The sequence below is a fragment of the Zophobas morio genome, unplaced genomic scaffold (genome assembly GCF_036711695.1).
Source record: "Zophobas morio isolate AGI-343-1 ecotype UQ-CSIRO unplaced genomic scaffold, CSIRO_AGI_Zmor_V1 ptg000014l, whole genome shotgun sequence".
NCBI classification, from domain to species: domain Eukaryota; kingdom Metazoa; phylum Arthropoda; class Insecta; order Coleoptera; family Tenebrionidae; genus Zophobas; species Zophobas morio.
The window spans coordinates 4,521,998-4,544,157 of NW_026972119.1; the positions used below are offsets into that span (position 1 = coordinate 4,521,998).

At 33.5% G+C, this 22,160-nt stretch overlaps 1 protein-coding gene across 1 annotated transcript in view; it reads left to right on the top strand.

Moving 5' to 3' along the window:
* LOC135129213 (homeobox protein abdominal-A homolog) overlaps window positions 1–22,160 on the top strand; it is a 408,569-nt gene that overhangs the window by 303,819 nt on the left and 82,590 nt on the right. Inside the window, exons 5-6 of the mRNA XM_064056350.1 lie at window positions 6,753–8,195; window positions 8,544–8,576. Of these exons, the coding sequence (XP_063912420.1) occupies window positions 7,541–8,195; window positions 8,544–8,576 (688 nt within the window). The 5' untranslated portion in view covers window positions 6,753–7,540. The remainder of the gene's footprint in view (window positions 1–6,752; window positions 8,196–8,543; window positions 8,577–22,160) is intronic.

A 22,160-nucleotide genomic window follows, 5' to 3' on the forward strand; every position in this document is an offset into this window, starting at 1 on the left:
CGAGTGTCCATGGTGGTACCGCAGCCAATTGGAGATCTCCGCTGGCGCCGCTAATAAGTTTGTCAGGGCTTGCTTCGAGTGCCTCTTGATCTTTTGCAACCGATTAATGACGAGAAAATTATTTCTAAAAATTCCTTTTACGCAGCAAATTTATTAAAAAATATAGGTATATATTTAATTTTTTAAACTAACAAACGTAATGAAAATAATACTTTTTCACTTAAAACTGTAACGAGAGTTTTTTCACGATTTATCTATAACTTTTTAATTTGACAGTTGTAATAATTTTAAAACCATTTTTTATTAAAGAAAAATGACGTCCAACACGTTTTGAAAGCTATTTTTTTCACTCGTTTAATTGACAAACTTTAAACTTGTGAGAAGAAAAGCTTGAATCACTTACTTGAGCGTCTAATCAATAAGACGAATAATCCAAATGAACATTACAGTAGCATACCGACGAGATGTGTCAGCATTAAAAAAAATATTTTACAATATTTTCACTTTTTTGCACTTTGGTTTAGTCGGAAATGAGCCTAATAGTTACCGTTTTTATGGAACTCGTATGTATTTATTTTGGCACTTTTTTTAGAAATAATGAAATTTTTGAAAATATAGCACATTAATTTATTTTCCTCATTCATAACAATTACTTATTTCTCTATAAACGCTATTATTTTTCGCCTGCGATCAATTGTCGCATGCGACCAGTTGTACTTGCGACGAATTGTGTTGCGATCAATTGTGACTGCGACCAGTTGTCGTTGCGACCAGTTGTCGCTGCGACCAATTGACGCTGCGATCAGTTGTTTGCGATCAATTGTCGCGCGACGAATTGTGCACGACGAATTGACGCGGTACCGGTTTACAGGTAGAAAAGTGCGCGAAACCATTGCCTCCATTAAAATTCCTGGGATGTTTATAAATTTCTATTGCCAATTGAATTTTTATTGAAGTGCTGCGGAATTTTTGCAAAGGCTTTATGGTTGTCGAACAGAATTTTATTACCTATCTCATTTTGATGTTCTGCTACAACTGATAAAGTGTAAGAACTAGATCGAATGCAATTTTGGTGTTCGGTTATTCTTTTTGATGAACATGAATAAGGAATGCGATAAAGACCTTTAGAAGAAGAAAGGAGAAATGAGCTACTTTACAAGATGGTTTGAAAACGGTTTCGATTTTCTATTTTTTGAGAATTTTTGCTATGCAATCACTGACTTAATGAACGCATGGAAAGAAAGTGGGGCTTGTAGAAACTTAATTTGTAACTGTTATTGAGAAGATTCTGCTGCAACAATTAATTTACAAAGTTTGGAGTAATTGAATAAAATAATTGCAAAAAAAACTAGAGTATACCTTACAACAATCAGAGACCAAGCCATTTTGTGTCACATCAATATCAAATCCAGTTAGTGGCTAAAACTACAATAGCACTAGGACGAACTACTAATACATGTAGATAGGTAATTGTATTAATTCCACTGTTGTTATAAGCGTATAAAAAAACACCACTACCAACGGTGTTGAAGTATGGTAACAATATATACTTTTGGCACATGCATCAATATTTACAGTTTTTGAAGTATTGGTTTACGAAAAAGCATAGTGAGACTCGTTTGTGAAATATTTATTCGAACTCCCAAAGAAAAAAAACCGTTACCGAATATTTTTTCTTATTACTTTGTTTTAATTGTGGCTTGTTGTTCCATAACCAAATAAAACTTGAAATTGTCATTATGGCAATGCTACTCGTGAAGACTTGCACTACCAAATTGATTAATTGTCGATCGTTATCTCTTGTTATAATTTTGTTCATTCTCCGAGAGAATAACATTTCTTACCTTGGAACTGATGGTGATTCAGTGTTGAGGTTGGCTATATTCTATTTTTGTATACGAATATAATTCTATACCCCATTAGTGTCATTTACACCAAGAATATTTGAAAATTTCCCTAGTAAACTGCTCTAATTACTTAACTTTTTGGATTGTTTGTAGGAGTATATTCAGATAGGTACTTATTTTTCTAAATTCAGTTAGTCAAGTGCTAACTTGAACTTAAAAACCAAACTACACACATCTAGATACAAAGCTAAACAAGGACTTAATATTCTGTTTGCTACACACAGTCATTATAGATAGAGTATGACGAAAGATATAACTTAATTGCTACTTAACTTAGGGTAATGTTTACGACTTCATCAGGGTAGGCTGCAATGAATCTGTTTATCAGGAGAACCTTCTCCTAGTGTAATAGTAACAAATAAAAATTATTTCACTACGACCCATCTAATAACCGTCAGTGTAACATGACATTGTTTGTGTTAATCGAATTTTATGAGATCCGCAGTAATATACTTATGAAGTCATAGTCATAATCGCACTATATCTTTAGCGGAACTCTACCTTATTTAATTCATTACACCTGTTACAGACCACATACGTCTCTGTTCAGAATTAGACGACCGAGGCTCTTTAACTTTGAGGTTGCAAAATTTTATTAGAATACAAAAATTGTGTGCTTTACTATTTACAATTTGGAAACCAATTAAATAATAATAAGAAAATCTACAATAAAACGCGATTTTAATGTCGTCTTCTGACTGAGTAACATTTCATTTCTTTTTGTTCTTTGGTACGCATATTTTTATTTTTTTTATAGTGTAGCTACTATGTGTTCTAAATATAATTTTCTACACTTTCGACGTGTCAGAAAATATGTATTATTTTATTCAAAGTTTGATGGTTTTAGCTTTGAACTTAGTTCATTGAAGTAATTTACTACTTCATTGTTAGTGCAGATAGGCTAGTAATAAATCGCTAGTACAACCAGTCACAACGTAAAAAAATATCGTAGAAGAGAGTTCAAATGCTGTAATAAATTAGCAGTTAAATTGCGTAAATAAAAATAACCCTGTTTATCTTTATAAATTACGTATTCCAGGGGCGAAAATAAATTCGTGCTTTTTTCCGGTGTCGTTAAATGCCCACTAACATAGCATTAGGCATTTTCGTCTCCTGCAATTTATCATCCCTACTTCCTCTCGTGTTTATGATAATATTGTGTTGTGTGATGACAGTCGAGCAATATCGTCTGTCTTGTACGCATGGCAAGCTACGATGTTAGCACACATTGTCACGATTGTGAGGATCCGTCAGAGCCAGACACCAAATGACGGACGCAATGGGGCTGTGGATGACACCGTACTTAGTAAAATAACCACAAAACGGTCATTTACAGTTTTATGACATCTTTCAGAGCCGCCTTCGCCCAGATTTTATCTCGGAAGCGGGCAATGTGAAAAGCGAGGTGGTAGCCTTATTTTATGATCAGTGAATGTCATAATGATACCGAACGCGGTGCTCTCTTTTATGTGTGTATATAAATGAATTGCAAAGCACTATAAAATTACCTACTCTGGTAATCAAATCGACGTTGATTGAATTGCGATATCACGTCAAAGTACAATGACAGATCGTAAAATAGAGAAAGAGAAGAGGGTGATTTGCGTGAACTTTGACAGGTAACGAATTCCTAATTTCTCACCAGGACAAGAACTTAATAGAGTTGCATTTTCTGGCAAACTCGTATGGAACAAAAGAAGCTAATAATAATCATAATAGCAAGTAAACCAATAAATATGAATAATGTAGTAGGATCGTTAATATTTCTATATGTACCAGGTTAGGACATAGGTATACGGTTTGTCTTAGATCAGCAATATTTTGCTTATGAGTGAAGTTATTAATTTCCAATAAAGATCAAATTTAATGATATCTTGAAGCGTAAACATAAGAATGACGTCAATAGTTAGTAATTATTTTCTCTGCGTTTTCAGTCTGAATTTCCATTTTTTAATGAAGCCCTCCATTTTTTTGTAACTTAACTTAAAGTTACTTGTTTATAAGCTTCATGAGTGTTTGTTTAAAAATAGCTAAGGTCACACGACGTATATCCAATGATCAATATTACCATGAGATTCTCGTGGCAAAAATCAAAATGCTCAGTTTTAAAAATCGAGTACAATTTATTAAAATTATGCTCGAGAAACAAAAAAAGATTTTCCTATTCTGAATCTTTTCTGAAAGAAACTGTGACATTAACTTGGAAGTTGAAGTTTCCATAATAATACGAACCAATCTACAATCCATCGAACCTTCTTACAGACATACACTGGAATTATGAATTATACGGATCATACTGTGGTGGAAACCAAATGAATTTTTACAATTTACATTACCTATAAGCTTTTTTATTCTTCAGTACATGGTCAGGTAGATGACAAAACAGCAATTTGCAGTTTAATCATAATCTGATTATGCTGTGCTCAGTGTCTATGTTAAAAAAAGTAACTTCAACACAATTTTTATTAATATGTGAAGCTGTAATTGTACGAAAGCATTAATGATAGGTTGTTATGCAGATATAATGTCAATTACCAATACATATATTGGTAAATATAGTTCTTTTAAATTAAAGTACTTAATCCATTAAGCTTATTGTGGTAAAAGCATAATACTAAGGTTACTTTGGTTATTTTTGACAATTCTATATTTCTGATAAATTTTAATATGTAATCCCTAACATGAAATATAATTTTGAACACTCCAACTGTATCTACTCCAAGTCTCACAGTTTCCATCTGATTAAATATTTTTTTATTAACATACCAGTAATTCTTTTTTTGTTGTTTGCTAAAACTGGGCATCTCTTAGTCATTGAATGCGTCACATCAAAATTTAATTCTTGAAAACGACAATGTCACTGTAAATTTTTATATTGTAATAACAAGTCTACTACAATCTTTTGTTTAATCAAAATGGAAAAAATATTAAATCAACCTACACAAACATTTACATGCTGGTATGTAAACAATATACATCTCACGAGACAGTTATGATACTATAGAATTATCATTGGATTAAGAATGGCTTTTATCAACTTTTCTTTTTTTAAGTCTTAATATAAATAACAAAGAGGTACTGCATACTTGTAAAGTTAAAATTGACGTTATCTGAAATTATGTCTAACAAAAATTGTTTGAAGTTTGTATTATTTTGTTATTAAAAAACCATTTGGCTCTGCATGGTAAAATATCTTACATAGAAAACTAAACAATCAGCTTTATGGAACTAGAAATATTCAGTTACGTTTTAAAGCAAATTATGCAAACAAATTAAAATTTTCATTACATTTGCTTTAAATAAGACATAAATTTAATTTATGGTTCGTAAAAAAGAAAAAAATATTTAGATTTTATATGTAACTTCTAGTCTTTGATTATTCATGAGTTTACAATAAATTGAACAAGGTTAGTAGTGTTTTTATACCAACGCCTTTTTAAAGATATCGTATAATTCACTATAGCAAATAACTCTGTGAGGAACATCTCAACGGATTTCCTGTCACAAATTATTATTTAGTTTATCAGTTTTTCAGACGAATGTAGATACAAACATGCTTTAAATCTCTAATAGGACACTATAAAAAAAAAAACATACCTTCTTAAAGAAACTACATCTAACAGCGTTAAAAGTTTAATTAAACGCACTCCGGAAGACTTGCGTTACATTAGCAATTTATTGAACTTCTCTTAATTTCACGGACTTAAACTTTCTGTCTTAACAATTAAAATGAATATAGTTACGGATAATAATAATAAAAATAAAACTTTTTGTGAAGTTGTAATCGGTAAACTTAAAATCTTCATTTAAATAAAATCATTGTAATAGATCAAATTTTATTAACGAAACCAAAAGTAATTAAAAACTAGTTTTGCAAATGCCATCACTTTTAAAAAAACTCGTCCCGGAAATTTTTCATTAGTGTCTGTTGTTACACGAGTTTTATTAAAACCCAAGTTCCATGAATCAAATTCGTATACTTAGTGCATAAGATTAGAACTTTTATGATTATTTTGAAACGTGTGTTGGAAATTTTCAAGACTCATGAAAAATCGTATTTTTTTTGCCAAGTAGTAAAATATTTTGAGGGGAAAGACAATAAAAGACAAAAAGGACGGAGCTAAAGATGGGCGAAAAAAAATGCAATTTTAAAATCTTTACCTTTTTCTCTTGCCTTGACTGGACGATTTTTTCGTATTTCTAATATTCTCATTTTAAAAATTATGGTGTTTTGTTTATAGCCTAATATTAATCTTACTTGGCGTTTCACAGATTTTAATAGATATGTGGAAATATACATATTCCATTTCTATTTATTTGGTATACATCAATGAAAATAAAAAAACAAGGTTTACACACCAAGCCATCTAAATATTGCTTAAAATATCTGAGTGAGTCTCCAATTTTTTCTTTATATGCACGCCTTATCTTAAACCAATTAATTTATTAATTATATTCTGATTATCAAATTTTTAGTTTAGCTCAATTAATAATAGTAAGCAAAAGTTGTAGATGTCCCGCAACCATATACCTAGTTGTGTATTTATCTCAAAGCTGTGGCAGATAACAATAATCCTTCATCACAAATTATACAAAAAAAATAATAATAATGAAGCTATAAAATTAATATAAAAATCTTAAAGGTGAGAGAATGAGTGTTAAAAAATTGTAATACTACATTATCTATTGTAATACTAATTGCGGTGTTTTTATTAACCATAAAATATTGCGCTGTATGTTTATATGCATTTTGCGGTTTGAATCCGAGTTAAAATTAACGAATGGTAATTTTTAAAAGTTAAAATGAAAGAGTTAATTGTTATATATATATATTTTTTGTTTCAGGTGAGTCGATTGCGGCTGAGGGGTAAGTGTTCCTTGATCGGTGGCTAATAGTTGTGGCGCTTAGGAAAGGCGCCAAAAGTCACCATGACTGAGCGCATAAATTTTTGAGGGATTAGGTGTCGTAGATCCCATAATACGTCATTTAGGCCGAGTAAACATGGAATGCGTGACGATAATACAAGGCCATTTAGATAAAGTAGTAGTGTAAGGTCAGCATCCCACAGTGCCAGGACGAAGTAAAGGAGGGATCGGCGTGGCACGGCACGGCGGCAAGAGAGCGTGGTGTCGTCGCGCCGATTCCCCGTTTTCGCCACAGATGGCACTGGTTTGTCCATTCTTGTGAAAATATGAGGAAAAGGTAGTTTTTGAGAACGGCGCGGCGGTAAAAGTGTTGTTTTCGTGGTGTTTATTTGTGTTTGAACGTGGAGTCGTAGAAGAAGTAGTGATCGTTCGGTGGGCCGGAATGAAGAAGTAGCGAGCGTTTGCGTGCTGTCGAGCGCAAGTCTGTCCGCGATTGGCCGGATCCGCACCTGCTCGGATTGGCGCGCTTGTGGAGGGGCGCCATTACCGCTCTAGTACCGTGGATAAGGCATAGAGGGCTATAGACTGAACATACATGGGTCATAAAGGATTCGAAGAAGTAGAGGAGAAGGACGCGTAAGAAATACTCCGCTAAGGGCGAAACGAGGCCGTCGAAGTAGACTCGAGTGCGCGGTCGTAAACGAGTGCCGTGGTGCTAATCACCGGACTATGACAACAAGTGCGCTGTGCAGTGGCCGGAACCAGCAATGAGTTCCAAATTCATAATTGATAGCATGCTCCCGAAGTACCACCAGCAGTTCCATCACCAGCAGCTGTTCCAGAGCCCCGCCGCCACCTCCTCCATAGAGGCCAGCCTCGCCTCCTCCGCGGTCAACTACAGCTCGTCCGGCTCGCCGAGCGGCTCCTCGCCACAACATTCCAGCAGCAGCGCGTCGTCGACCTCCCCCGCCGCCAGGATGTACCCGTACGTGTCGGCCGCCGCCGCCCACCACCACCACCAGCAGCAGGCGGCGGCCGCCGTGGCCTTCGGCGCGGCGGCCGCCTCGGGCACGATGGTGCCGTCGTTCTCGTCGAGCGCCAGCACCGCGGCGTTGGCCGCCGCCGCCGCGGTCGACGCCGCCGCCGACAAATCGTGCCGGTACACGGCCGGCCTCGCCGCAAACGTCGCCCCCACCGACTCCATGGTCAACTACACGCTCGGACACCACCACCAGAACGGCGCCGCCGTCTCCGCCGCCAGCTCGGTCAGCGCCGCCTCCGCCTCCATGGCCGTCGCGGCGCAGTTCTACCACCAGGCCGCCAGCGCCGTCGTCGACCCGCTCAACTCGTGCTCGCAGCCCGCCGCCCCCGGCGGACAGCCCATTCCGGACATACCGAGGTATCCTTGGATGTCGATCACAGGTATGACCGAACGCATTTTTCGTGAAATGATTTGGAAGAATTGACTGACGGACGGACGGGTCGACGGGTGACGGACGAATAGCGAGCAGCGCCTTCCGACGGCAAACCGCTTCCTTAATCAAGCCATTATTCCCTAGTTGAATTTCAAGAATTCGATCACTCCTTAAACACTAATAAAACATGCGTTTAATAGCTACTTAGTGGGCAATAACAATAAACCTAGTCATAAAAGTGCACTCTTCGCTGCAGACAATCGCTGCTCCAATACAAACATAAAATTCTTCCAAATTATTCACTTCGTTTCTCGTCCCGTACGCATTAATCTACATTTATATTCATGTTTTTCAGACTGGATGAGCCCATTTGACCGAGTGGTCTGTGGTGAGTACAATGGTACATAATCTTTTTTGTTTTTATTATTATTATAATTAATTTTAAGTGTTATTGTCGATTTAGTTTTAATGATATTGTTTAATTAATTACTTTTATAGCAATCGCAATTATTTTTATTACTCATTATTATTAAAACTAATTAAATTAAATTTTTATTGATATTTTTTCGCCTTTCGTTCATTTGATTAGTGCGTAACGATAATTACTGAATGTTATCTAAGTAATATGGAATATTTTTATTCTGTTCGCAGCGAGTACTCGCAAAACAATTCGACTGTACTACGTACACATGTTCTTGTATTTTTGTCCGCAGACGTGACGACCTTGCTGAATGTTGCACGATGCATCTACAAGGTCCTTTTAATTTACACATTGTTTACTTTTGTAATGATCACACTTTAATTTCATTAAAGTACATCAGTAATTATTATTACCGTAATCAACAATGATAATCGTTCATAAGCTAGTTCACAGGCAATTAACATTATAATAATTACCAATAAAAATTTAATTCGCGTTTTTTCAACATCATTTAATTAAATAATATCAAACAATGTGTAGGTTATACAGAGTGTCTCATGCTAATCTGTCCACTGTGAATATTCGACTGAATTACTTCATTAGGTTAATTTTTAAATTTTTATGCAGCTTTGAACAAGATTATAATGTTAATAGCTACACACTTAACAAAATGGAACTACAAGTAATAAAATTATTATTAAAAAAGAAAAACATTCTCCATAGACTATTAATACAAATTTATAGCACATAAAATTTTTAATTGTGTAATATAAGAAGCCGTTACAATTAATTAGGCTAATCTCGTTCATAATTGATTGGGTTTTTCTACAAACCACCAATTTTTAAATAACACTGAATAACAGCTCGAAACTTTTAAATTTAGAGGTTAGGGACAACGTCCACTGCGCAAGCGCATTTCTTTCACAAGTTTTCAAATAGACCCACACTAAATTTCGCTTCGGCTTTTTTATGTGAACTGATGTTTATTATTACTCACATTGTACTTACTTTGTAATGTTTATTTTGGTATGTTGCTGTATAATGTCAAGATTATCATGACTGCCAACACAGACTTTCACTTATCAACTTGATTACCAACCTCTACACAAAATGCAATTCAATATACCAAAATAAAAGAACAACATCGTAATTACATCGTGAGAAAATAAAAACGCAAGTCGCAATGCGCATCAGCAATTTTTGTTGGTATTGAAGCTTTTATGAAACATGCAGAATACAAAATTACCAAAAATTACGATCCTCATAAAAAGTTATAAGATGGTATAAAGAACTGAGTGTGGCAGTTATTGTAAAATATGAGTGTTACGTATTTTGAACAAAGTTATTATTAATTTTTTGCAGTGTAGTCTTGTTTAAGAATTGTAAGGATCTTGTTTAGCTTATCAATAACATTGTTATTATCGTTCTTCAGTCTCAAATAAGCAATACGGAACAGTCGTACACAATAGTGTAGTACATGGACAATTTCCACGAGACAGCCTGTATATTTTGATTACGTGTATAGTTAACATGTGTTATTCCGTGTCACAGTTTCCATTTAGTCGCCCGTTTTGAGTAAATATTATCAGATTGCCCGCCACCAATAAATCCCAAACTTATTTTTGGTTCCACGTCTCGAATAGTAATTAAAAATAAAAATGGAATTTTTTTAAGATTTAATGCGACATTGAGATTACAATTCAGGAGTTGATATCGCTGTTTGAATATGCATGTAATTCGAAATTTCGATAATGTTCTACTACGATAATAGAATTAGTTTTGTAAGAAAAAACGTCAGTAACGACTTGCCGTAATTCTTCGAAACGTGCTCATATTTTACATTGACAAACAACATAACGCACGCTTTGGTTTAGTCTGGCACCATATTTGAGACAAAGCTTGTTTGCTTGTTGTTCAGAATTAATTATGCCTTTGGTGTCGAACTGGTTTCATGTCGCTGGTTGGAGAACAAAAATATTCTACATCCACAATACGCTTTGTATTATTTTTGAAAAAACGTCTGGAATTTTAATAGTCGAAAAACCTTGAACTTGTCGATTCATTCAAGTCGAGAGCAGAGTTTTTATTATGAGTTTGTGTCATCGGGTTATTGCATATATCGTGTATTATTGCTCTTAATTGACTATTTTGATATCAAAGTGCAAAGTTATAGCGAATAAAACACACTAATGTGAGTTTTATTTGGTTAATGGCCAATTTTATATTCAAAACAAGCAATTTTTGTTAACGCATCTACTTTTTACATAATTTAGATAAAAAATATGAGCGAGAGCTTGCGTTTCACTGGGGCAAGGATTTGTGGGTGACATTTCGAGAATTTATGGGTGCGCTTCGACTTTCTAAAAAAAAACCCTTTGCGAGATTTTCACGAACCATATATCTTGCAAAGGGTGAAAGTTGGTGAATTCAATAGGTATAGAGGGTGCACCTGACTCAAACTTTTTATTGGCCTTTCTCGACAAGTATTTTATTTTTTTAATTTAGAACGGCGTCGCTTTTTCTTTATGGGCTACGTTTCAGTCCGTGAAGTGTTTTATCTATTCTTAGATACGCCGACGAAGTAATTTATAGAACCCAAAGCACTAATAAGTTGCGTTGCCATAAATCTGGAAAGAGTTTAATGCGCGCAAAATATTCGAAATCGAAAACAAAATATCAATAGGTGGATTTTTCTTAATAAAACATTTCTTATCCGGAGCCATAAAAGATATCAAAAGGACGCTATAATCGTATAGTGTAGATATGGGCTATTTTTGTCGATTTCTGAAGCAAAACGTCGCGTAGATCGAGGGGATGCGGAATTAGTGTCCCAATTTTTGGCAGCATTATCATTTTGGCAAATGCGTTTGCCACTATTTTATATTTTGAAACTTAAGAGCCGGTATATAATTGTACTAAAATTTTATTGTCCCATTATTCCTGAAGCAAAATGTGTGTATAAAAATTCCCATGCGAAAAATATTTGAGAAACGATAAAATTAATTTGCGGCGTCGAGGTTTTAAATCTTTTTTTTTTATTCAATTATGACATTTCTCTAACAACTGTGGGCTGTAAATCAAAAGATCTGCATAATTTCTCCATCGCGTATTGATTGATACTGAAATCGACGAAAATATTCGAAAGTAAAACATCCAGTATTTTTTAACGAACACGTTTTTGCGGGCTACAAGGTTGTAAATTAATTTTGACAACTCAGCGGAGAATATTCTCAGGCTTATCTTTTCTGTATTTGCATTTGTGCTTAAATCTAAAAGTATACAACATTTTTAAAATAGAAAAAATGCCAAGAATCAGTATATTATCCTCGTATCTCTTTTATTTCATAAACCTGTTATGTGATAGACTTATGGTTTTTTGAAATTTGTATTTTTATTAGTGAATATACAATTTTTACGACTGAATAAAACCGAAATAAAACAAGACATAAAAGTCCCCTACAATAATATTAACGGTTTCATTTGTAATTTGTTTATACATGATTGTAGGGTCAAGATATCAACTTTACGCCGTTTATAAATATGTATCAAATCGATTTTTGGTCGCCTGAAAGTGTCGCGAAATTTTGAACTCTGACCTCGATAAATCACAATGTTTTTAATCGTCAATTAAACGTCTCTATTTTCGTATTTTGGTGATAAGTGTTCGCTACATCGATAACATGTGTTACCTTACTTCGAGCAAGGTTTTTCCTATTTTGAATTTTTGAATATGCCATTTTGTCAACCGTGACTATAAAAAACTCATAAACGTCAATCTAGAATGAATTGCCTATAAAATAACCGTAATTTTTTAATCTCACCAAAGTTGTCGAAATTTGAATAGGTTATGCGGTTGTTATCTTCATTATGGACACTTTTTCATGGCGACAGGTATAGATTACTTGAACCTAGCAACAAAAACTAAAAAAATCGACGTATACTACATTAAAATATAGCTGTAGGAAGTAGTGTTTTAAATACTAAATGAACCAGAAGTTCAAGGACAGTTCTAGACCCAGGTGTACAGGTGGTGCACTTCATCATACGTGAAAAAACCCAAAATATGATTGGTTATCCACTAGACCACATGTAGCGTTAGTTTTTTTCCTCTTTAATCTGAGATTTATATCCACTTTTATTCGTAGAACATATGGTTGAGATACATTAAGATATCTATCTACAAAAACAGAAGTTTTTTTAGGTTGTTAAGAAATGACTTGAAATATTTTGTTCCCTACATCATCAATCAATGGAAAATATCGCCTGCTGCAAATTAAGCGAGTTTGTAAGCATACTGTTTGTGCCTCACCATTTAAAATTAACGCGAACTTTATCCGAGTCTTAATCAGGTGCTTAAAAATTCGCAGCTTGTAATTTATCGTAGAATCCAATTCAAGGTGCACATGGATTACCATCCGGTTTCTCAAGATAATAGAGCTATTTGCGTTTAGAAAATCACACAATGTAACACGAAGTGATTAAGTATCTTCAACATGGTAATTTGTATGCAAAAGCACGCAAATTCGCAATAATTGTTGTGCATTATTATCTTGTGGTTATTATTATTATGCTATTGAGAATAATTTTGTGTAACTTTTAACACACACGCTTTATTGTTTGATTTGTTTTTCAATTGTTTCTGTAATTTTTGACATGAAATTGGAAGGTTAAACATTCACTGGTTAATCAAAATTGCGAACAGCACGCAATGGAGGAAAAACAATACATCTCTGTTCCTCTTTATACGCACAGTATTTGCTAATAAAGTGGAACAAATAGTGTTGTTTGTTTACTCTAAACATTTAAAATTTGTGTAAATTCACGTGACACGAGCTGCTGGAATTCTCACCTTGATATTATAGACATTTTGGTAATATACAGTTCCTTGACATTTTTATGGTGTCAATCACCAAGCGAAAAGTGGAACGTTTTGCTCTTTAAAAATTTGGGAATTTTTTACTGTAATTTATTTTGCTGCTGATAAACTGATTATATGCTGCATAACAGATTGACGTTAATGAAATATATGTCAACGGGAATATCAGGATTTACTATAAAATTGTACAGATCTATTCTAAATAACTTCCCATGGAAGATGTTGATACAGTCTGTTTTGATAAAATGACATTCGTAGATTTTAAATTCGTTTTGTAAGAACTGTACTTGATTTCCATAATACCTAATGTCAAACCCCGATATTAACGAAGTTGAACACATGAATTAGTTAAGTACAGGCTTTGGCAAATGTACATGGCCATTGAATCACATATACTTTACAACATATGCTTGTTTGAATTGACAGGAGTTAAATATTTCTTGATTTAATGGTGCAATGTATGTTGCATATACATACATATCCCATGTCGTCATCACTATTCATGTTTTATTAACTAATAAAAAACTTGTGCTTGAACATACAGATATTTGTTCTAGCCCATTATGAACTTTTAAACACCACATTATGAAAAAATAATATTCGAAAATGTGTACGGTTATGGTTCGTAGAAAATTACCTTTTAAATTTTCGACAATGTAACTTTTATAAAATTAGGCAAAACATCTTGAAATTTGCACATATTTCAACAAAGTAATCTAAATAAGCAAGTATGTTAATGTATTATTTTTACAAACGAATTTTGGACAAAGGCAAACAAGTAGTTTATTTAGTGTCATAGTGAATTGATAAAATTTATATTAAGAAATGATTGATTTTCAAAAATTTGTGGTGATTGTGGGTCGCTGTGGATAATTAAGTATTTTGTATTTGTTATTATTAAATAATTACTCGCATTGACATTTCATGAACGAATAATGTTTGTAATGATATTGTAAGTAATGTCGCTATTTACAATGCTAAAAGGACTTGTTATCTTTGGGAATAATATTTGCGTTAAATTCGATGTTTTGTGCGCCCATAAAATAAAAGGCCACATCAGAAATAGTAATTTTTTTAAACTTTCCCATATAAATTATTACCATAAGGTCTGTATTGCTTTTACACATAATTGTTTGCCAATTCCACACTTATCGTGAATTATTGTGTCATGAAAATTCATTTCTTAATCGCTCGGTCTGATTTTGGACTTGACTTCATAGAACATCCAAAAAGAATACTTCAAATGGTTCCCGATTTTTGCCGCTATAAAAAACAATTGTTTTTACTTCAAAAAGAGTAACACTCGAAAGAGTGTTGGTGAAATAAACAAAACAAACTTGTCGGACTTCGTTTTATCAGCCTCGGGAAAGGAGAAAACTGAATGTGCTGTTCGAAAGTATTTTTGGTTGTGTTATTTCTTGAAAACTATTTAAAAAATCTCTCCCCAGTAATTTCATATGACGGACCGCGTAATAAGTTGCAAAAAAAAACGAAAAAAAAACTCCAAAGTTTATTACTATTAATTAATGCCGTCCGCAATTATTCGCTCGTCCCAACAATACATTTTGTACTTTCTTTACAGCTCCCTGCTTTTTACTTCATGTTCTAAACTCCCAATTCGAATTACTAACCCCATTTGGATTTACCATTCCACTCAGCGCCCATTCAGCATCCAGAAAGGTGGAAACTAAGTTAGAATCCGCGTTATCTGGATATATTTCAATCCGTGATGTAGTTGCATGAGATGCATGCAGTGCGAACTTTGCCATGGCCACGTTATCCAGGGACGTCTCCCGGGCCCTCTTCAAACTATTTTATAGCTTTTCTCCCTCTTCCTCCCTGCCATGCCCAGGCGAACAAGCTTGATCGAGGAACCAGGATATAAATTACCTTTCTGCGTCCCGCTTCCGCCACCGCTTTGCTCTCTTGATTCATTCTACGTCGAGAGAGAAGCTAGCCATGTTTCATTCCTACCTAAATTGAGAATTGTATTATACAGAGCGCATGCTATACAGGGTGTGTATCCGGTTAAAGTCCAATTTTTACTCGTTTAAAATATTGCATGCACAATAAGAAAAAGTTGATGAAGATTCTAGGATAAGAAAGTTAATTGCTTTTTAACCACGTTTAATGATTTTTTGTTTTTGGGACTTTTTAGCGAGATTTTGGGGCGAACCAAAATTTTAAAATTCGTTAAGTCAATCGTAGTTTTCACACATTGAAAAAAAAGTTTCAATAACAAGGTATCTCCACTTCACCTCTCGTGTCTTAATTTACAGTTGCAGCAGCATTTTTCAAAAAGCGTATTTTGTCAAGTGCTGCATAAGGACATAAAGAGAATCTTCAGATCCTGAAAATGACTCAGTTCGACTTTCTTCAAACCACAATTTTAAAATGACTTCCACAGATCCCTTCCCCGAGAGAATACAGAAAATACACAGAAATTTAACCATTTCAAATAACCACATATATGTCACTGATTCATTTTGTATTGTTATTAGCATCATTGTTCTAAAGGTGAAAATTTGAACTTTTCGAAATAACTATGTTGATAGTATCAGCAGCATAAATTCACCTCGCAATTAAAAATATAAAATTAGGGCTGAAGGTGATTTATTTCTTTAAATTTATGGGCGGGAGTGGAGTTCCGTGTGGCGCTGATGGAATCTCGATTTTTTTTTAAATGAGAGATGTTATGTCTCGATATTTAAATTTATATTATTTATACGGAAATTTATTCAGAGTGTGGGCAGGGTGATTAAGAGAGTATTAGATTTTCTACGACGTGTCGCAAACGGGATTTAAAAGAGGAATTTAAGAGATGGAATGGCACTTGGAGTGTTGATTTTGATATGATGGGCGTTTAATATTCATACGGGTCGTGAATGCTAATTTACCTTTCCTGGGTCGTAATTAAATGAATAATTAGCCAGTGTTTTGGATAGGACCTACAGAATTGACAAAAATTTGCAATTCGTAATGGGTTTTTATTTTCAAAGACAAATTCTAACGGTCAACTGAATAGCAGTGGACAAGATTTTTATTTTTTTTTTTTATATTAGTATGGCATAAATTGAACATCAAAACATAGCGTGTAGAACCTACTTCGGGGATAAAATAGGAAACGCTAGGAGCAATAAAACTAACATTAAAAAATGTAAAATACGTAATCATTACATAAAAAAGAAGCGTCAAAGCGCTCCACAAAAAGCCAACTAAAAAACAGTTTTATAGGATTACGTATTTTGAAAACCATTTAAAATATTAAGATTTATTTCAAAAAAACATCTTAACTCTGGGTTGCAGTTTAAAGTACTGAAAATGTCACCGATGAATGTTATTGAAACTTGTGTCACTTTTAAACATATGATAACATATGTTATGAATTCAACTATTTAGCATTAAGTGCACTTGTCATTCATGAAAGCAGTTCCTATTCATAACAAAATTTACATTCATTATGAATACCACTGTAAAAACCAACATGTGTATTTTTTTCTACAGTTTTTTGCACCAAAATACACATGAATGATTTTGTTACAAGTGTGTCACATTCGAAAGTTTTGAGATCAGAGGAGGTTACTAAAAGTCGCACAAGTTACTTTAATAAGAAAATTTCTTATAGCTTCGATGCCAATAAGCAAAAAAAAAGTTAATAATGTTTGATGTTATAATTTTAACGTTCAAAGTCGTTCAAGAACTCAAACATTTTATTTTTCTTTCTCACATTCTTGAATGGTCACGACAAAAATCCCGTCCGTCAACATCTAATGATTTTTTATTCGCTCGATGACGTCCTATTGGAATTTCACTTTTATACTAATTTTAAGTGTCCTCAAGCATCGTTCAGGGTAATTGATTGATTTATGTGTTTCCAAAGACGTATAAATGAAGTTGTTTTGACGCAAAGAAACGGAGATAACAACTTGTGTCATTGACAAAAGAGTACGCACTGGACTGTCAATAATAACCCGCAAACCGCAATTTTCATGAAGCCCCGTGTCAGTCTGCTCCAACAAAGTTTAAATTGTGGCATTGTCAAAATTCAGGCAGTTGTATTATTAAAAGCCCTCCACAGCGAGGGTCCGTATTAGCTGATGAAATTTTAAATTCAGAAAGCGAGTACCAAATTAACATGGAATATCCGTATCAGCATCTCCGGCATTATAAAACAAAGATGAAATTCCAATAAGTTAAATTTTTTACTGTGACAGTGCGGTCGAGATAAATGAAAATACTTTCAAGGAATACGTGGAATTCGCGTCATGCCGCATCCGTCTCATTTTTTACTCCGAGAACGTTTTTCTGTATTTATTGTGTATTCGACTTTGAGCGTTCCTATGTAACGCTGCACTATCAGAAAATTACATCAATCGTCTTTTAGAAACTCTTAAATATGGAGTTTGCTTTTGTGTGCAAACACTATCATCTTTTTCGAAACAATTGCGGTTTATTTCTTCATTTCTGCAGTTGAGTGTCGATACAGGCCACAATATCCTGCTCTATTGATCGAAATCCAGTTTACAGCTAGTAAGATTTGATAGTCTTAGATTTCGGTTTGTTCCATTAGCATGGGCATGGGCATACCAGACGTGGTACGCCACTGGTTTTATTACTATTTTTACGACTGATTATACTCATTTAAAAACAATAAAACTGCAGTTAATATACGTGATTGCCAAAATAAACAGGCACTGATCTACCGTAACTAGACGTTCCTTGCATGGTGCTTTTTTATTGTCACACGTACCAGATCAATCAATCAATCAATCCACAGTTTGATTTTATGTTCGGTTTTATGATTTTAAAGCAATAAGTATAATGACAGCAATATACCAATTATCTAAACGCGACTGAAAAGGTTTTATTGCATGTTGACAGAGGAACTTTATAGGGGTGTAAAACGATTCTTAGCTTGTCGGCTTAACTTGTTAAATAATTTTATGTTTTTATTTACTCGGAGGCTACTTCCATTTAGATTAGTTTTTAGTTTGCGGGAAACATTTTGTGGTCATTAGATCTTACTTTGCGTTTCATTATGTCAAGATGTTAAACGTAATATTATAGTTGGATGTTAATATAATCTGTTAATTTCTCTTCATATAGACACTGCACCTTTGTATGTGCGAATAATGAGCTTTTTAATATATTTTCGAAAATTTTAATTTAAATAGATTCAAATACAAAACATTCAAAGTAGATTATCTTGTGTCCACGCACCGTTTCATAATGTTATTTGTTCCGCTACCTTGTATGAATTTCTGTAAAATAATGTTTGACATACTACTTGTCGTTGTTGTTTAAAATTCCTGCCAAAAGTATGGTGATTAAATGCAGATGAAAATAACATGATTTCTTCATTTTCGCAAAAAATTTTATCGCAGTAAAACAAGCGAATATGGTTGTGTCGGTTTCGTTAATGGTATTCGTCATTCCAGAAATATCCCGTACGAAAAATACTTTTTTTCTAAAATTTGTGTTTAAATATCACATTTCGATACGATTTACTGTTACAAGCGGTTCTAGCAAAGCGGAGGAGCATATGCGAAAATCATGTATTTGGGAGGAAGTTCATTAACAACGTATTGAGTGTGAATATCTAATATCACGTATCAAATGTCCACGTAACTGCTGGAGCTTGGTCCAATTAATTTTTTGAGGATATATGTAAATCATACTAAAGAGGCAAAATTTCTGTTAGAGAAATATCACTTGAAATCTTGTACCTGTGGTTTAGTTATCCAGGCCAGTTTTTACATATATAAATTCACCACATTTTTAGTTCCCGACCCTAAGCTAAGGAAGTGTTGTAGAGCCATCTGACAAATGACTACATTCAGTGGCGTAGCTAACTTCCGCTTACTTACTTTATAGTAAGCGCCCCCATACACCAAATTTAAAAAGTAATATAAATACTTCTATATACTTACTCGTTTGCACATTAAAAAAAAATATATCGGTTAGGTTACGGTTTGCGCCCCCCGCAATGCGGGGTCTGCGGGGGTGCTATTTACGCCACTGGCTACATTCATGTTTTCTCGAAATTTCATGCCCCGAGAGTATGAAAAAATGGGTCTCACTTTTCCGTCTGTCTGTCGTCTGTGACAGTTGAATACATTTATATGTATTTTAGGAATATGATGTAGATAGCAAAATGCCAACCAAAATTTGTCTTTTCCGTCAACAATGTGATGATGTCCTCTCAAAATTTTGATTGGTTAATGTTGTTTAAATTTTGTAAAATAACATACACCTACGTTTGTGGTTAATGAATTCGTCTACATTTTTATCCTATAGCTCTAGATTTTTGGAAAAGAAAATCAAAATCGTATAACATTTTACAAACTGGCATTAAAACTACAAAGCCGAAAGTTCTGAAATCTTGTAAATGTTTTAAGGTATCGTAAGAATAGTAAATCGTGAACCAATATTTATCCGTTTATCATCATCCCCCAAATTGACTTCGTTTCAAAATTTTACTGAAAAAATCGTATCTCAAAAAGTGTAAAGTCTACTACACTTTAGTGTATCAATACATCCATGTTTTTTAAAATTGCTTATATAGCGTGACTCCACAAAATTAATGAATGAGGCAATTTAGTTATTGATCATATCAAGAACGGTTCACCAAATTCTTGAGAAAATATTAGTGTTACACTGGACCTATTTAGATTGATATACGTATCCTTGGAAAAATATTGGTGACGCCATTACAAAATTGTGTAAAGAAAAATTCATTTGAAGCATACACATATGATGCTTTTTTACTTTTACTGTAACACTGTACACATATTTTTATTTTAAGTTATATACCTAAGATTTGTAAAAAAAAAATCATTTATAAAATCAAATTTTATTGCAGGAACGTGATTAGTGTTCCATTGTATACCTCAAAATTATTCATCCGGACCAAAAGTAATGGGGTTATCTTTAATTAAATGTGGAAATATAGTGAAAAGTTAGTGTTAAACTGGATGCAGTGTTTGGTTGGAAGTTCAGAAGTAGAAATTTTTACAGTAGTTCCTGAAGCCACGTTGTATTCATACTTACGATAAGTGTGTTAATTAACAGAATAAATAAACATAAAATACGAAAACAACAATACAGGAACAAACATTAACAATAAAACAAACAGTAGGTATGTATGTTGAAATAATAAAAATTGGTTGAAGATATTGAAGAAGTACAATTAATGTAATGTATTAAGTGTAAATTACTTTACATAATTTTGTGATGGCGGCATCACAAGGACATGTATATCAATTTAGATGGGTGCAGTGTAATACTAATAATAACAGTATTGTATTACCAAAATTTCGGGACAATGGAGTCAGCTGTTCCCAATTTAATTAATAAAATTAATTGACTGACTCATTCATAATTATTTTTTTTTAGACACTTGTATAAAAAATATGAATGCAGTGATAAAACACAAGAATAGATTCATCATATTTTGCACATTGTAGTTTGATGTATTCGGCAAAATTCAAGATGATGTCATCAATTTTCCTAGGTGGATAAATATATATTTTGTTTAAAAATTTATCACGCCAATGATGACATTCAAACGTCTACAAAATTTCAAAGCATTCCGTTTTGCAGATTCAAAATTAAATCGCAAATTAAAACACATTTATTATGTACAATCTTAAACTGATGTCATCACATTGTTGGTGGGGATCATGAGTTAGATTAGCCATTTTGAACTTCTTGATATAAATTTAAATGTTTCAAAATTAAATGTTTGTTCTAAGAAGGGAATACAATTGAAACTCAAGAACGCCAAAGCTTCTGAAAAACAAGACGCGACATTGAAACTCATGACGAACATGTTCGTTGGAAAAAGATGCTCAAAAATTTTAAACTTTGAAAAAATTAAAATTAAGTTGAAATGCTCAAAAAAAAATCATATAGGTAAGAACTTTTTAAAACAGTAAGGAATAACCTTTTTGATTAATCAGATTTAATTTAGTTTTTCATCAAAAGTTTTATGACGAACAATTTATTTTGTAACAGTTCATCACTCAAAAATGATCGAAATCCGGTGAACATTCCACCCAAAGGCGTTTGACAATGTTCACTGCAAACTCTTAAATAACTCTTTTTTTAATACGTTAAAATATTTAGAAAATCCGATTGTACAACTTTTCATTGTAAGAATTTGAAAAATAATTGATTTAAGTGTTCGTTGTATTATGGTAATTTTAAGGTTTTGGAACAGAGTGTACAAAAAGTAAATCCTGTTTTAGGGCTATAGTTACATTCGACGTATCCACTGCTCCTATCTAATGTGCAGTGCATACAAATGGTACCATTTCTGATGATACTCGTCCACCGATCTCTAACAATCGAATAACACTGGATCCATGCAAATGCGGAGATAAAGTAGTCGCATAATACTCATTACTCGGCAATAATCGTTTATATAATAATGAATAATTACAGTAACAAGACAATTGGGCTGATGTAATAAGCTTTATCCTAAATAATAAATAAAACGCATAACGACTAATGAAAATCTTCTTCCCATTTCCCCACAAAAACTCTATGATGTTAGAAGTGACGTTTTCAAAGCTAAATAAACCGGTAGCAGCCATAAAAGTTCAGATTTTATGGCTTTCCACTAAACGTGTGCTAGTAAAAAATTAAACTATTGTGACAACACCGAGTCTCAT